This window comes from Crotalus tigris, unplaced genomic scaffold (assembly GCF_016545835.1).
Source record: "Crotalus tigris isolate CLP2741 ecotype Arizona unplaced genomic scaffold, ASM1654583v1 scf7180000019120.420415, whole genome shotgun sequence".
In the NCBI taxonomy this organism is placed as follows: Eukaryota; Metazoa; Chordata; class Lepidosauria; order Squamata; family Viperidae; genus Crotalus; species Crotalus tigris.
In genome coordinates this window covers 351,242-369,907 of record NW_024097386.1, presented here as the reverse complement: position 1 = coordinate 369,907, position 18,666 = coordinate 351,242, and the positions used below count along the sequence as shown (strand labels likewise).

Below are 18,666 nucleotides of genomic sequence, written 5' to 3'. Positions count from 1 at the left end.
GGCTAGCTGGGTTTTATAGATTCATGCAGTCAATCTACTTGGAAAGTCTATTTGTATAGGGACAGTCATATGTTGTGTTTAGATTACCAAATTGATATGTGAGATTTTATGGATATACCGTATATGCTGGCGTACAAGGCGACTCGGCGTATAAGACGACCCCCATCTTTATCGCTGGGCTGCATTCCTAGAACGTCGTCTTATACGCCGGAAACTACCAGTATTTCCGGCGTATAAGATGACTCGGCATATAAGAAGACCCCCGTCTTTGGCGCCGATTTCAGCACTCGCGGAAGTCGCCTTATACGCCGGCATTTACGGTAAATTACTTTTGCAATCCTAATAAAGTGAATAAAGAGTGATCTATACATAAGATTTACCTACCAAAACGTAAGAGCAACATCTAGAGAGGCGTTAGTCTCAGGCTAGTTTTTTTTAATGCAACTTATTAATGCAAAATACACTACAACCTGGTTAGACATTAATGCATTTTCTTCATAATTTGCACAATATATTTACCTGAACAGGCTGGGCAAGGTTATATTTCCACAAATTAATCAAAATGAACATTAAACATAAACTGTTGGAATTAAGATTGTTAATTGACCTGATTGACTGTTTTGTGTGGTGTGAATCCAGCCAATTAAGTATTTGTTCTAATGTAACTTTCCATACCTTCACATCTTTCAGAAATTTCAGAAATTCCAGTCCATTTAGTCTAACACATATAAGTGAACCTTTTCCGAGCTTAGGCTGGTATGCCATTTGGACTAAGTCACATTCTCTTTATCATGGGTTTTGACTAATGTGACCTTTATCAGGCTGCTTTTCAAGAAGATCCTCAAAATGCAATTAGTATAGAATGCATTCAGCAGAATGTTGATGGTTAAAAGGTATTACTATCATATAATTCCAGTTCACTGGTTGCTATGTATTGGCTACCTATTACTTTGGATTAGTGATTGCTCAGAGTCCTAACCACTTGATTGATTAAGAGAGCCTGGATCCAAGGGGAATCCTCTACTGCAGTGGCTCTTTTGTTTTGTAACATATTATCTTTGTATATGAGCCAGATGTCCTCCTGATTGTTAAAATAGTCTTGTTTTGATAGACATTTGATAATGATTATTGAAATGGGGGAATAGGTGGGTAAGAACAGAGACCTCTGGAAGTAAACAAGAAAATAAATATGCTAATGTGCATTGGTTTTATGGCAAATATTTAATTTCAAGAGCTGAACAGAGGTAAGTCAGTTACTACTGATTATAATGATCTGATTTCCACCCAGATAGTTATTTTGTGTGATATACTTATTCAATATTTGATACAATCAGCTAGTTTACTTTGCTGAAAAATATTTTGTACAAGGTTACAGTTTTTTGTGTAGTAGAATAGCTACAATATCTTGTTTACATATTGTATAGTACTATTTTTAAAGTTAAAATAATCAAATTAGGAATATGCATATACAAACAAATCCTGCTCATCTTTATAAAATAATAATAATGATATAATAATATTAATGGCTAAAAGCAAGAAAATTGAAGAAAGAGATTGAGGGACTAATTCTGGCTGCACAAGACCAAGCCTTAAGAACAAATGCATACAAAGTCAAAATTGAGAAGACAGCAACAGACAGTAAGTGCCACCTATGCAAAGAAGCTGAAGAAACAGTGGACCACCTGGTAAGCTGCTGCACAGACATTGCAAGCAGCGGCATGACAAAATAGCAACAATGGTGCATTGGAAGATCTGCAAGAAATATCATTTGCCTGTAAGCAAAAACTGGTGGGATCATAAAATAGAGAAAGTCTTAGAAAATGATAAAATTAAACTGCTCTGGGATTTCAGAATTCAAACAGACAAGCACCTGCAACAGAACACCCCGGGCTTAACAATTGTCAATAAGAAAGACAAAAAAGTCTGGATAGTGGATGTGGCAGTGGCTGAAGACAGCAGAATAGACGAGAAAGAACTGGAGAAGAAAACAAAATACAAAGACCTACAAATAGAAATAGAAAGACTGTGGTAAAGGCAAGCAAGGGTAGTACCAATAGTAAATAGGCGCCTTGCGTGCAATCCCAAAACAACTGGAGCACCACTTGAACACCATTGGCATTGACAAATTGGCCATTAGTCAATTGCAAAAGGCGGCCTTACTAGGAACTGCTTCCATCCTGCGACGATATCTGTAATACCATCAAATATTCACATCTGCCTATCCCAGGTCCTGGGTAAGGACTCGATAGACAAAAATGCCCAATCCAGTCTGAAGATCTGGCTGACTGTGCAATGATTAATAATAATAATAATAATAATAATAAATAATAATAATGATGATGATGATGATAATGATGTTGGAAGGGACGTTTGAGGTCATCTAGTCCAACCCCCTGTTCAGGCAGGAAAGCGTCTTCATTAAACTAGACATACCCAATTCCAGCAACTGTTCCTTATATGTTTTAGCCTCCAGTCCCCTAATCACCTTTGTTGCTTTTCTCTGTACTCTTTCTAGACTCTCAAATAATCTTCCTTTCTGTTCAATTACATTAATAGGAGACACCCGTGAGAAATTTGTTTTACCTTTTATTATATTATTTATTATTTGATTAAACTTGTCTAAAATTGGCAAGTTCATGGAATTTCTCCCCATTTTATTTCCAGAACATAACTAGTGACCAGAGTTATTCAGTAAATATGAATGTGTTATCTCCTAACATCTGGTCTGACATCTGAACCACTACACCACAGAGTCTCATTTAGGTTGTTAAAAGTAAACTTTTATTTTTTTGTTCGTACTTTGTGTTTTTAAATGTACTTTAGTTAGGCAATATTTCATAGAGGGCTGTTTCTATTTCGCAAGATCTGTAAGATTCTGATCAGCTTGGATGAAAACCTTGGATATTTTTCTTTCTGAAATATGCTATTGATTGCATTAACTCATAGATGAAATTTCTGAAAGGAGACCACATATTTTGGGAGGGGGGGAGATGAAGAAAGAAGGACAACTTTCAGCTGCATAATCAGACATTTTATAGTATAGTTTAAACCTCTTCTGAAGTGATTTTCATGCAATGTGCAAAAAAAAGGCAAGCTTTTTGACTCAATATATATTATAGTTTCTTCATTACTTTAGTAAAGCTAAATTTCACTGCAAAAGATTATTTCAGGCCCTTCCAAAAGTTGAGAATGACATATTAAGAGTCAAAAGTTTAGTGGAACAGAAGTTCCTTTGTTTCTCTTCCACCCACAATCGTGCTTGGCATCTGACTATACTTAGCCATATTTTCAATAGTGTCAATATTTCATTCTGAAAGGGGGCTCTAAAAAGCTCAGAACTCTGAAGAAATCCTATACTGCAAATATCTAAAAAAATTATATATTCCCCTATGTTCAGGCATAAATATTAGCATTCATATAATCTTGCAGTGCACATTTAGCTAAAGTAAGCATATGTATTATAGGCTGTAGTGAACTCTTTAATAATATGGGGTAGACGAATAGATCAGACTCCCACCCAATTATCTATCAAATATGTAGACTTTACAGGTTTAGTTTCCTTATCCACGACAGCAGCCTAAGTCTACAATTGGACTTCAAGATCTTTCCATCTTTGGAACTCATAATTTACCCAATATTTATTTGTGAAGAGAATATTTCAATTCATGTGGCCACCACAACTTAAGAAATAAGCTTTTATATCAGTTTATTAGTGCCAGGATCAATTTATAAAATTTACTAGCATAAGAGATTTTCTTGCACAAACATTGTCTTGAAGGAATGAAGGGATGTAGTTCTAGACTGCACACATAGAGATTATTCCTTCTAAGAAATACCATTGCAGCTTTATCAACATAATAAATAGAGGGTAAGGGCTGCGAATACATTTTCAGCACAATACTAAGCACAGCACAGGGGAGAACACACTTCAGTTGCAAAATCACTTTTTTTCAATCCATCATTTTGAAATAAAATCAGCTATAAACAAAATTCACAGAGACAAATTGACAAACTACAATTCTTTTTCTTCTCTAAATGTCATGCAAATGTTGGGATATAAATGCAACAGAAAAGAATCCACCCATTGGGAAAACATATCTAGATTCCTGTGCGTAAAGCAAAAATAATCTATAGTTCAACATAATAACCACAAAACATAGATTTTATAAAAAATGCCATTTATTTTTCATATAAAATCACACATATTACACAGAATCATTATAACTGTCCGATTCTTATCTTCTAAAGTTATTCTGGAAATATTTTTAAAATCATCCAGAACTGCACTTCTCTCTTATAATGAACAAAAGATATTTAATTTCCTTTATTCAAGATACTTCTGAAAAAGAATTCATTTCACATTCCAAGTGTCCTCTGTTTCTTTAAGTTGAAAATGCCAAAAAATGATAAACCAGATCAACGGAAGCCCTTAAGATATTTGGCTGTTGAACCCATGACTGAAGCTTTAACAAATATACTGAGTCCTAAATAAGAAACAGAGTGATCATAATGTAGGAGTAAAAAAAAAATCTTATGGAGATAAAAGATCTATTTGAGGAATAATATAAAACTGGCACAATTGAAAAAAGAGTGTACTATTCCAGGTGTAGTTCAGAACAGGGCATGAAGCATCACCTCAAATCCAAAGGGAAGAACTATGTCCTGTTGACCAATTATGCTTGGAAGGAACTGTCTTCTCTTTCCGGTCCAGAAGAATGGGCAAAACTAGAGAGACAGGGAATACTCTATGAATAACAAGAAATCCCGGAATCAAAATAACCCTGAGTTTCTTTCCACAAAGAGACAATGTCAATGTGCAACAAGTGCTTGAGAAAATTCAAACACTCTCCTGGGCTCAACTATTCCTTAATTATTGCATTTAGGTATGTTTTTGTTTCTTCCTCAAACTGTGAGAACAAAAAGACAATACGAAATAAAAATATGTATGAAAGTATCATTTGTGCTTCACATAATAGTTTCCTTATCACAATTTTTACTCTAGAAATAAGATGTTTTAATTATAGGCAAAAATAATCTCAAAAATTAACTCATAGTATGAAACAATAAAGGCAAAGACGTTTGTCAAAAGTTGTGGTCTGTCAATTTAAATGACATCTAGGGTCATGCCATAAATGTCAAATGTAAAACAGTTTGCTATGAAGAAGTCTTTCTGAAAAAATGATTGGTCAGCCAGCCAAACCATTTGCTAAGCCTCCTAAATAGATCCAAACTCAAACCATATTGGCTTTATAAACTTTCCATGTCACATATTTGCAGAGACATCTCTAAACTCTCAAGATACAAATCTTTCCAGGAGCATCCATTTGGATATCCCAAAATTACAATTGTAATCTTATGATCACCTTGATTAGGACAAAGCAGTAGAAATCAGGACTATAACACAGCAGAGAAGAACCAAATCAATTTTGAGCAAATATTGTGTGATAAAATCAGACAGTCCTCTAATAATACTCCTTGAAACTTCCATGAAAGATATTTCCAATGAGGTTTAGCCTGAAGCTCAAATACCTTGTTTAAAATTGTTAAGGTGATAATTCAAAAAATTATAAATATGCACTTAAATCAATGCAAGCTGAATGGGTACTTATGCACAATGAGTGATCTGTACACATTTTTCCATTTCTTAAATGAATATACAGAAATGACAGCAATAATCATTATTAAATCTGTACGCATGTCTTCAATCTGTGTATAATGTACATTCAACCCATATTACACCAGTATATTTGGAAGATCAACATTTTCTGTTCAATCTAAATTATTTTGAAAAATGATTCATATTCTTTTACTTCAGTATAATCTCTTAACTTGATTCAAATCATACTATGTTTAAAGCATAATGATTTTATTATACTTTTATTCAGACTTCTTATTGCTTAAAAATACTAGCTGTGCTTGAAGATGGACTGTCCCAAATCACAGGACAACCTTGTGGCTGTGGGATAACAGCATGTGGAAGACAAGACCTAAGTCTCTCTGTATTACAGCACCAAAAAAGAACCCTCTGTAGAAAAAGAGGAAAAATATCTGTGGGAAAATTATCTCCTTCTTAGTGAGTACATACAGTAAATGGTACACTGAAGGGAACAGCCCTTGGCATTGTGTCATGCACAAAGAAACATCTGGGAATAGGCATTTTCCTTTACTCCTATCCATTCCTTTCCATCCATCTTTCTCACCCTTACCCTGCAGTGCCAAGTCTAGTTGAAGTGGCAAGCTGGGAATCTGATCATTTGTTTGCTAAACAAAAAGAATCCATGGCAATGTATACTTGACTTTATTACAGTTCATTCCACATTACTGTTGTGATTAGTCAGGGTCTGCCCCCCAAATTAGCCATGTGTGGATAAAGAGGATTCCTAGGCATTTGGTCACTGAATTAATAATGTAGTTTTTTTTTTAGAACATTTAGCAGGCTCCATCCAGTTTCTGAAGTGTAAGTAATTACATAAAACCCACCAGCACGAAAAGAAGAAACAGGAAATCTGATGGTGCTTCTCTAAAGATTTGAGTCTCAAGCATATCTAACTGAAAGATAACAATTGTGCTTCTCAACAATAAATCAGAATGGAGTGGGCACAGTAAAAGCAAGTTTATACAAAGTACATTTTCTAAAAATCAGTTTTCAAGGCTGCTAAAGCAGCATCATTTTTAAAAACTTTTTAAAAAAATGAATTTGAATCTCACCTAAGACACAAGAGGGATTTTCTCTTAAACATACTGTATCTAAAGCACAAAAACATTTCCTTCCTTCTCTAGAGATGTTACCTAGAGGTCACTTAGTTATAAGGCAGACTTTTTAATTTTATGCAAACAATTTCAATTCCACCCTCCTATTAAATAAGAAAAGGGTTTCGCTTTTGTTTGTAAATCACAACTTTTGGTAGTGAATCTTATTTAAAAGTCTGTGGAACAGTTTTCCTTTGAAATAGCTATCCCAATAAAAAGTGCCATTGGAAAAAGAGCTAAATGCTGATAAACACAACATGTGTTCTCAATGTGAAACATTGATAGAAAAAGCAGCTCCAGATCCAGAACAAGGTCAGATGGTTCTGTTGTCAGGGCATTTTGGTTCACCACACTGAAATCTGAGTAAATCTGGCCCTTCCAAAATCCCTCTGTCCCCAAAATAAGGCCATCCATCTCTCTTCTTCAGTCCATTTCCATAGACATAATCCATCTCTCTTCTTCAGTCCATTTCCATAGACATAAGGCGCCGGCGCTCCCGCCTAGTTTCTTGAACTTCCTTCTTACAACACCAACGGGAACTACAATAGCCAATCAGACAGGATAAAAGTCCGATAACTGAAGATAGGCCAATGCCAATCAACAGTGGAAACTTGAAAGCATTCAGCACTGAGAGAGAAGGAGAAAAAAAGTAATGTTATAGACAAATCACACAGAGCAACAATTTTTTTAAATATGAAAAGAAAAAGAGTATTTCTAATCTAATAAGAACTGAGTTCTTTGTATTATTTGTTCAAAGGATCTCTTTTTATCCCTTTCCTTCTTTGAATTTGACCAGGACTAAGACCTAGATATTTCATATTCAATATGACTGGATAGCTGTTTATTAGAAACTAATTCTGAAACCAAATTGTCATTTCTTGTCAAGCAAGAGATATAAAATGACATATTTGTAAGATGGGCTAGCTACTACTAAGAATATAAACTACATCGCCATACAACCAGCTCTATCTAAAATTTGGAAATCTTCTATTCCATTTGTTTTATTCTCCTTTTTCTCTGTCAACTAGGGAGTTCTTGAATTATTTTTTTGTAGTATTTTTATTATTGCAAGATACTATGGAAGGTACTGATATTGCTGCTATTGTTATTGATCTATCAATTTAAAAAAATCATATGGTAAAAATTGCATATTGCCTTAGAATTTTACTGAATTATAAGAAATGAGGGAGGCTAGTGGAAGATGTTTGTATAAGGAAAGGCACGTATAGCTTGTCTACCTTGCAACTAAAGGCTGAGGGTAGGGAATTCTTAGAAAAAAGGTAAAGATTCTGCCCCTCATCTAATCACATTCAATCCTTTTTCTTCTTAGAAAAAAATGGCAAGCATTATTTCCTTATCCAAATTGCAATATACAATAAAACAAAAACATAGAGGAAAGATTTGACACAGCCTTCTTTCTATTAGACTGTATTTGTTGCTGCTACATGATATAAAAAATCTTGAAAGTTAAGGATAAATTTTCAGTGAGAACACTTACCATCCATCTTCACAGTTACAAGAATTGCTTTAGATTTTATTTCCTTTTCCTGTTGCCAAACACCTGCAGCTGACCGCACCCAAGGTGTTACCAAACAAAAGTGGTTGCCAAAATCATGGTCTTCACAGCCATGAACTCTAAGTCGGAACTCCATAGGGAAAATTCTCTCTAAGCTGAGATCGCTGCTCCCATTTCTTCTTGCCTGTGTCACTATCCCTTTCCGATCTAGCGAGGCTAGGAAAACAGGTTCTTTGTCCATTGCAAAAGAGCGTGTAGCGAACCAGGAGACATCAAATGACATGTCATCTGGAATTGAAAACACAATAACAACCCCCAAAATAAGAGCAGGCATAATAACCACCGTTCTCAAGAGAATTCTTGGGAATTTTAGGAAGGTATATAAATTTTATTTTTCTCCTTCAAAAAGTTAACTCTAGTGGATTGCCCAAGCTTAGTTGAATTCAGTGTATGACTGAGAATTTATAATTTATAAATTTTATAATTTTAAGCAATAACTTCAGTGTTAAACTTCCTACCAACAGAATAAAGGATTAAGATGATTAGTGTCAATAATTCTTTCTAGACCAATGTTTTTAGGCAAGCGTCATGGAGAATTGCATGAGCCATTATATAATAACTAAATTCCACTGCACTTATTGGTCCATCACACAAAAGTCAATTTGAAGTCACCACCACTACAATTACTTTGTTTCTGTACCTTAACTTCAAAGGGTTAGGCATTTTCATCAACTTTCCAATAGACTGTGTAGACTCTATTATGATCTTTCCTTATTGTCATTATCACTACTAACTCCCTTTTTTTGTAGGATAAAATGATCATCTCTGAGAATGGGACTAACAGATTTGAGCGTATTAAATGTTACTAATTAAACTGACAATATTTGAGTCAGTTCAAAGGCCTACACTTTAGTATAGTCAAAGTATACTACTTTTTGCAATTTAAGAAGTCAGTTTCCACATCTAATTTATAATGTTGTTTATCTTCCAATCCCATTGGTTTAAGCTACCTGTAAAATACCTTATTTTATATGTACCTATCCAAAATTCTTCAGATGCTTTGCCGAAAATGTTCTACCAAAATTGATGTAACTGTGGCTTTGGAAATGTGTTTCAGAGGTACACTTACTTTTAAAATATGTTGTGTATACATTTTATAAGAACCCATGCAAAATATATATAACTTAAAGGCATACAAATGTCATAAATATATCATTTTAATTATATAGTATTTTCTCCATAATCAGTGCTTTAATTACTGGCTTACTCATCAAAAACAGCAGTCCTTCCTTTAAAGGAAGATTATTTCAGAGTTAACATGTCCAATGGACTAGTAATTTCCTATACCACTGACCCAATTCAGATAACCTTTCACCTTCATATGTATATAAAGTATGTGTCACTATATATGCCAATTTTACTAGGGAATAAGCTCCCAAGAGCCTAGACTGATTTCTACCTCTAATACAGGATGACAGCTAGTCAGAATCCATCATTTTTTTGTATTTTAATAGATACAATTTTTATAAATCCATGAGTAGATCTATACTTTTAACCTCATTAGGCTATTAGCTTTTGTTGGCAGTTTAATTGTTGAATTCAAAGTAGAATATCTTGGTGCATCCCACTGTAGATGGAAATCAAATGTGGGAACTAATCTGAATAAATTTGCCACACATTCCTATAAGCATTTGTAACAATGTCCTAGAACTTAAAGGTCATTATCACAATCGGTGAATACAAAGATGTGAATTAGACATGTCCTTGACAGCAGAACTTAATTCTTATTTTATTTTTTATTAACTTTCCTATTATTCCATCCTTAAACTGTTTAATTACAAATTATATAGTATACTATTAAAATAATTTTATAATATAAAAATTTGAATTATGAAACATTTTGTTTTTCACAGGTAAAGAACCTTTGGCAATGTGTAGCACTCTATCTGCCTACAACCATTACAGCACCAAGCCTATTTCCAGCATTGTGAGGATATTTTAATGAATCACAAGCAAAGGCTGTGTTCCACTGTTAGGTGTTCTAAAGCAGCACTTCCGAACTGAATTTGGAGGACTGCATAACCTAATAGCAGCTACAAGTTTAATTCAATTTGTATAATATAAAACTGCAGGGAAATAATAATAATAATAATAATAATAATAATAATAATGATGATGATGATGATGATGATGATGATGATGATAATGATGATAATAATAAAAGCTGGAAGGGACCTTGGAGGTCATCTAGTCCAACCCCCTGCTCAGGCAGGAACCCTATACCATTTCAGACAAATGGCTGTCCAGTCTCTTCTTAAGAACTTCCAGTGTTGGAGCATTCACAGCTTCTGGAGGCAGGTTGTTCCACTGATTAATTGTTCTAACTGTCAGGAAGTTTCTCCTTAGTTCTAGGTTGCTTCTCTCTTTGATTAGTTTCCATCCATTGGAAACTAATAAAATACTAAATATATAAAATATTCTCTATCCTAACAAAATGTTTTTCAAATTTCTCTAACTCTAGAAGAATGCAGCAAAAGTCTTCAATGACTGTACTAAAGTTGTCCAAATTAGAAATCCCTCCATTCATTTGGGAAGCCAAGAATTATTTAGTTATCTATTTAATTATCTAGTTGCAACAAACAGCATATTTGTTTTTTAAAAAATGACCATTGACCAAGTTTTTATGAACTTGGAAGATTAGGGAGATATCAAAGAAGATCTTGGAAAAGATAATCAAGCAACAAATCAGAGAACACCTAGAGGCAAACAAAATCATTACCAAAAGTCAACAAGGGTTTGTCAAAAACAGATCATGCCAGACAAATAGTTTTGCATTCTTTGACCAGGTGACAAAGTCAGTGGACCAGAGGAATACTGTGGATATAATTTACTTGGACTTCAGTAAGGCATTTGATAAAGTAAACCACAAACTACTATTTGATAAGATAGAAAAATGTGGGTTAGACAGCATCACTACCAGATGGATTCGTAGCTGGCTGACCGGCCGTACTCAGCATATGGTCCTCAATGGAACTGCATCTAAATGGAGGGAAGTGAGTAATGGGGTGCCCCAGGGCTCTGTTCTGGTCCCTGTGCTCTTCAACATGTTCATCAACGATTTGGATGAGGGGATAGATGGGGAACTCATCAAATTTGCAGATGACACCAAGCTGACAGGAACAGCCAACACTCCAAAAGATAGGCTTAAGATACAGAAGGATCTTGACAGATTTGAATATTGGGCGCTATCTAACGAAATGAAATTCAGTGGTGAAAAAAGTAAGGTTCTACATTTAGGCAAGAAAAACCAAATGCACAGGTATAGTATAGGTAGTAGTTTACCTAGTGGACAATCACTTAAATATGAGCCAGCAGTGAGCTGCAGCTGCCCACAAAGTCAACATAGTGCCAGGCTGCATTAACAGAGGGATAGAATCAAGATCACGTGAAATGTTAATACCACTTTACAATGCGCCGGAATACTACATCCAGTTTTGGTCACCACGATGTAAAAAAGATGTTGAGACTCTACAAAGCGTACAGAGAAGAGCAACAAAGATGATCAGGGGACTGGAAGCTAAAACATATAAGAAACGGTTGCTGGAATTGAGTATGTCTAGTTTAACGAAGAGAAGGACAAGGGGGGACATGATAGCAGTGTTCCAATATCTCAGGGGCTGCCATAAAGAAGAGGGAATTAAGCTATTTTCCAAAGCACCTGAAGGCAGGACAAGAAGCAATGGATGGAAACTAATCAAGGAGAGAAGCAACCTAGAACTAAGGAGAAATTTCCTGACAGTTAGAACAATTAATCAGTGGAACAACCTGCCTCCAGAAGCTGTGAATGCTCAACACTGGAAGTTTTTAAGAAGAGACTGGACAGCCATTTGTCTGAAATGGTATAGGGTTTCCTACCTGAACGGGGGGGGGATTGGACTAGATGACCTCCAAGGTCCCTTCCAACTTTATTATTATTATTATTAAAAAAGAAACTTAGATCTAAGATTTTACACTTTAAAAAAAGATGCAGAATTTACACTACTCTATTCCCCCTCCCCCAATATTCCTAAAAATAAACAAAGACCTTTTGATCTTATTTTATGTTTAGCACAAATTGCTTATATGTTCTTTCATGCTATGAAACATTGCAATTGGTCATAAGCCATATATTGACCATACTTGTAATAATGCCATCTGCCAATGAATATTTTTTTTTTATTTTAAAGATTCCCAATGGTTCCATTCCAATAAGGCTATATGGTCCAGTTTTCTGAGTGGGACTTGCCTCCAGTTTTTTCCTGCTTATCCAGCACAAGCAAGCAGAATGGGCATGCTGCATGTCCCAGTGCTTAAGGAGTATCATCTTGGGGGTCCATGAAGCATGCCTTCTTTGGCACATTGCCTGCCCTCTGCAATAATATTCTCCCAGAAATCTGTATGGCTCCTACCCTAATGTTCAGGAAGCTATTAAAGATGCTTCTGTAGGATGGACTTTCTTTGGTGTTATGTTGTTTATGGGGATGTTCATAATTCTTTTTGTTTTTGTTTTATGTTTAATTGTGAGATGCCCAAAATAATTAGCTTTCCCTGTAGCTGCCTATAAATTATATAAATAAATATTGTAATACACAAATGTTCAGTTAATATTAATTCATTATTGTACTGCAATGCAGGCTTATGCATATCTGCTTGTGAATAAGATATTATATAAGGACCCGTACTAGAATTGAATTCTGAGTTACATGAATATCATTGTGTTGCAAAAATTTATTCTGACAAAAGATATTGAAAGTGTGAGGAATCTTGTATTTTGTTGTGTGTTGGAGAGCAAATTGTACTCAGGTAGCCTCCAGATGGCACAAGCCATATTGGGCTGAGCAATAACTAACATTTAAATTTTATTCAGAAAGAAACTGATACCAGCTCCATTCCTGTAATAATGATATAATATAGTAGTAGTGGGCCTGGCCTGTTATTATTTTGAAGCTAAAGTTTCTGGTGTTCTTCCAGGCAACTCCCTGTTATGTGAATTATATGCAGTCCAGCACTGCCTTTTCTTTTAATGGCAACATTTGGTCCACCAGCGAAGTTGGCAATGACATCCACTTGGTCTTTCTGACTCAGCCTATTCATTTAAGGAGAATGGAATTGCTCCAGAGTCCAATTTGTAAAGTACAAGAATAAGCACATGTGAAAAACTGAAGTTTTTCACAAATAATGGGCAAGTGGAACAAAGTATATTCCAGCATGAATGAATGAATGAATTTCATTATTATCTGTAAAAATAATAAAGGCTGAAAATGAATAAACAAATGAATGAATTCATTCATTCATTCATTTTCAATCTTTGTTATTTTTACAAATAACTCAAGGTGGCAAACATATCCAATTCAATTTCTATTTTATCCACAACAACTCTGTGAAGTGGTTGGGCAGAGAAAGTAACTGGCCCAAAGTCATCCAGTTGGCTTTCATGGCTAAGGTGAGACTTGAATTTCTGCTCCCGTCTAATACCACATTTAAAATATTATTATGATGTGAATTTTATGTAGATTATTAAAAATACAGAGTGGTGCTTAAAAGTTTGTCCATCTTACTGGTTTCAATATTTCTGGATAAATATGATCTAAAATGTTATCAGCTTTCCAAGCAAATTCTGAATTAGATAAATGACCCAATTAAATGCATGAGCCAAAAACATTATACTTGTTCATTTATTTATTCAAAAGTGTTCACAAATTTTCAAGCATCACTGTAGTTATGGGGAGAAGATGGAGCGAAAAATGTATGTGAATGTGATACAAACGTGTCTGTTCTCACAAAAGCTAAACAGGATTAGATTAGATTGGATGGGAGATCACCAGGAATTCCTAGAGCTGTGGACTTGTTTCAGACATTGGAAAAATAACCTAGAAAGCAGCAATGGTAAGTCCTTTCTGTATTGTTGCCAAGAAATCAACATGAATGTGTTGATGTAGTCATCAGGAGACTTTAAATGGATAAAGGCAATCATTCTCAGTATAGAACTTTAAATGTGGTTGCAAATTGTAATTTTCTTAAACTATTAATTGCACTAATATTTATTACCTTTATTGAACATTAACAGTGCAATTAAATATGCCTGCAGACTGAATGCTGAACTAGGTTTATCACTTATACGTATTGATCTGAACATTTAAGGAATGGCTCACATACATTTGTCTCAGATTTTTAAAAAGTTTCTATTAAGCACTTTCAATACATCAGGACAAATATTAAGGATAAAGAAAGAACAGACAGATTCTCCAAAATCTGTTCTCAACATGCTGTGAAACAAACCTAATTTGTAGAAGTGAGCATTAGACTAAATAGCTAAGACCACATTTGTATGCTGAACACCTACTAGAACTAGACACTTTATTCAAAAAAGCATCCTCTAAAGTATACTCAATTTTGCATGACCACAAATATGATGATTAAAGATGACCCTTAAGATGACCCTTTGGACCTTTTATAAAATAAAAAAATGTAGTTTTCCTGAATACCTGGGCAGTTCCAGATACTCAGTTCAAATTGATTAAATATTCAAAATTTCACTGAACATGCTGAGAAGTCTCATACTAATAAAAAAATTACTTCAATTTGTACTTTTCTGGTACACAGAAAAGTGAAATGCAGGTTTCTGATTTAGCTGTAAACTGATACTTCACCTACCACTATTCAATGTTTGCACAAACATCTTCTGTGGACAATCCAATGTGTACCACAAGATATTTGGCTATGGGGATTTAGGCTATAAAATGTTCCACAAAATTTCCTTGATGAAGCAATAAACTACAGAAAAAAATGAAAAACATATTCAAATCATACCTGGATCAAGCACTGTTGTTTCAATGGTGATGATGCAAAACAAGTTGACCAGATCACCTCGATAAATGGTTGGATTATCTGAATGCACTGAAACATTAAAAACCGGTCCTAGGAAGAAAAAAAATACAAGTACTTATCTATTTTGCTGCAGAATTTTAATTAAGCTATATACCTATGCAAAACTTTGTAGTCAAATATGTGCATGAAATCATGTCTGATCAAAAACTCACAGAAACAGTAAATCTCATGAACAAAGTCATATAGTATCAGGATATAAGTGAATGAATTAGGAACGCAAGATTCTAAAGGACTGAATATTAAGAAGTCAGAGTGAATTATACAATGTTGAATTAAGAATTCTAGACAATGATGTAAGACTAAATATAAAAGTGAAAAATTAGTGACAATAATGTATTAGTAAACAAAGATTTATAGAAAGTAGTTTTCGCTAAGAAGAGACATATATCACTGAAGTTTTGTATACAGAAAATCATCTTGCAATTGACCAAAATTGGAAGGAAAGGGCATGAGGCAAAGGAAAACTAAGAACATCATGCCTCTTCAATAGGACAGAAGGCATTTTCAACTGCTAAATAGTATATAGGGAAAATAAAACTTAGGAGGAAAAGTAAGATGTGTAGTCTTAATAAATAGTTGATGCGGACTTTGACAAGCAACAAAACACCACAAGTCAAGATTTTATGCAAGATTTCAGACAGGCATACCTGACACTGATCACTTTGATTTCATCATTTTTCATTATAGAATTGTTTTTTTTTATTAAAAGTTTTACAATTTTACAATAAAATCCCTCTCCCACTACCTCCCTACCCTCCCAAAAACCCTCCCCCCCTCTTCCCAGACCTGAATACAGGGTTAACTAGAACTAAGAATACAAAACATTTAAACTTAAGTAAACCTCAAACAAAAGTTACATTAAAAAAAAATCCAATATATATATATATATATATATATATAATAAAAAAGTCCAATATATATATATATAATAAAAATACTTATTATCTTAAACTTTAAACTTTAAACATAAATTATTCAAAAGCTAAATGATATCTTTTAATATCATACTTATACTGTATAAAATTTATCCATCTTTTCCACACCAAGAGATATTTCTCTTGCGATTGATCTTTCAAATAAGCCGAAATTTTTGCCATTTCAGATAAATAAGAAACTTTAAAAAACCATTCCTCCAAGGTAGGCAAAAATTCCTTCTTCCAATATTGTCCTATCAACAACCTTGCCGCTGTAATTAAATTTAACATTGAAATAATTTCTTTATCATCACAATCAACAATAATACCTAACAAAAACAATTGTGGAGTGAATTTTATCCTTCTCTTAAAAATATTTTGAATATTCCACCATATCTTTATCCAAAAAGCTTTTATACTTTTACATGACCACCAAATATGATAATACGTTGCATCCAAACAACCACATCTCCAACATTTAGGTTGCAAATTTGAATACATACGAGACATCTTTTGTGGATCAAGGTACCATCTGTAAAACATTTTATAAAAATTTTCCCGTAAATTTTGAGCTTGCGTGAATTTAACATTCCTCACCAAAATTATCTCCCATGTTTCTAATAAAACCGGCTCATCAAAATTTTGAGCCCATTTAACCATGCAATCTTTAACTAATTCTGTTTCTGAATCCAACTCCACTAATACATCATAAATTCTTTTTATATGAGATCGACTTTGATCTTTAATTTGTTTCAACAAATTTTCATCCTCTCTAATCAAACCCACTTTATAATCTATCTTCCACCTTTCCAATAATTGTCTATACTGAAACCACGAATAAATATTTTCTTGTGCTAATTCATCTATATGTTTTAATTGCCAATTCTTCCCATCCCAATTAAGTAATTGTTTATAAGAAATACTGTCCATCTTCACTCCTTTCCTTATTCCTTCTATTGCATGCCCCGGGATAGCCCATAATGGAATTCTTGAGTCTATTCTATAATATTTCTTCCAAACTCAAAGTAGAGAAATTCTTAAAATATGAGACTTAAAAGCCCTATCCACCTTCTTATTATAAATTAAATAGGCATGCCATCCATATAATAAATCCCACCCCTCCAAAAGGAGTATATCTACATTTGTCAAGTTAATCCAATCACTAATCAATGTTAAAACCACAAAATCATAATACAATTTGAAATTCGGTACCTTGAGTCCACCTCTCTCTCGTACATCTTGTATAATTTTAAATTTTACTCTTGGTTTTTTTCCCTGCCCAAATAAATTTATTAATACCTTTCTGCCATTCATCTAAACTTGCCTCATTCTTCAAAATAGATATCATTTGAAATAAAAAAAGGAACTTTGGCAAAACATTCATTTTAACCGCTGCTATTCTCCCCAACAAAGATAATTGCAACTTTTTCCAATCGTTTAAATCCTTTTGTACTTTAAGCCACAACCTTTCATAATTATTTTTATACAGTTTTGCATTGGAAGCGGATAAAAATACCCCAGATATTTTACCTTATTAACAATTTCAAAACCTGTCAATCTAACTAAAGTCTCCTTATCCAAATTAGTCATATTTTTGGGCAATATTTTAGTCTTATTATTATTAACTTTAAAACCAGAGACTTGTCCAAATTGATTTATCAATTGTAACAACTCCATTACTGAATAAGTTGGTTGAGACAAAGTAACAAAGTACTTTGTCTCATTATAGAATTGTTATCGCTATGTTTGACATAAAAATATTATACCATTCAGACTTAGTTCATCTTTTTAAAGAAATCTGTTTCATTATTTAACATTTGAAGAAGAATGCATAGAAGACAGTATTAAAAATTATTATGTATCATTTCCCACACGGAGCAGGAAATAAATACGGATCATGGTTTAAAAACTGTATGGAAAAAGTGTTTAAAAATATAAAGAAGTTCAACCCATCTGAACTTTCTGTTTTCAAATAGTGCACTTAATCTTGGTTATTCTTTTTGCCAACCTTTCCCTACCTGGATTTCTCCAGATACGATTGGTAGGAATTCTGTAGTCTCTGGGGAATTGCAGAAATTGCAGTCTAAAATATTGGACGGACAACTGCTGCTCTAAGCTTATTCATGCTACACTAGTTGGTTTTCTGTTATAGCCGAGTCAAGTTGATACTCTCACAGGACACATTCAGGAACACAGCAAGTTTCTATTAAGAATATTATGGTTTGAAAACTACATTACTTTTTTTGGCCAATGCTGAATCAGCTGCAAGAATCAAACGTATGTAATGAAGAGCGAAGTGCACTTGTGTTTTTGTTTAAAAAAAAAAAGTAAAAGAAAACAAGAAAAAATTAATGCATGTTTTTCTTTCACCTATAAAGATTTTGTGCAGTTTTGTGACTAAATTTTACTATAATGGAAAGAATTACTGCCATGTGAAATAATTTCTAGTTATTCAAATCTTTTTCTCTTAACTGCATATTTATAAGATAAAAGTATGAGATTTTGTAAGCAACCAGGGTAAGAGATAAAGAGGATACAAACAAAAGAACAAAGAAGTTT

The 18,666-nt window shown here is 33.8% G+C and overlaps 1 protein-coding gene across 2 annotated transcripts in view; it reads right to left on the bottom strand.

Annotated features, from left to right (window-relative positions):
* Positions 1–7,201: 7,201 nt before the first annotated feature.
* Positions 7,202–18,666, bottom strand: part of PTGFRN (prostaglandin F2 receptor inhibitor) — a 112,698-nt gene continuing 101,233 nt past the window's right edge. For both annotated transcript variants that reach the window (XM_039359770.1, XM_039359771.1), the window contains exons 7-9: positions 15,116–15,223; positions 8,249–8,554; positions 7,202–7,377 (exon numbers count right to left, since the gene is read on the bottom strand). In XM_039359770.1, the coding sequence (XP_039215704.1) occupies positions 7,211–7,377; positions 8,249–8,554; positions 15,116–15,223 (581 nt within the window). In that variant the 3' untranslated portion in view covers positions 7,202–7,210. The remainder of the gene's footprint in view (positions 7,378–8,248; positions 8,555–15,115; positions 15,224–18,666) is intronic.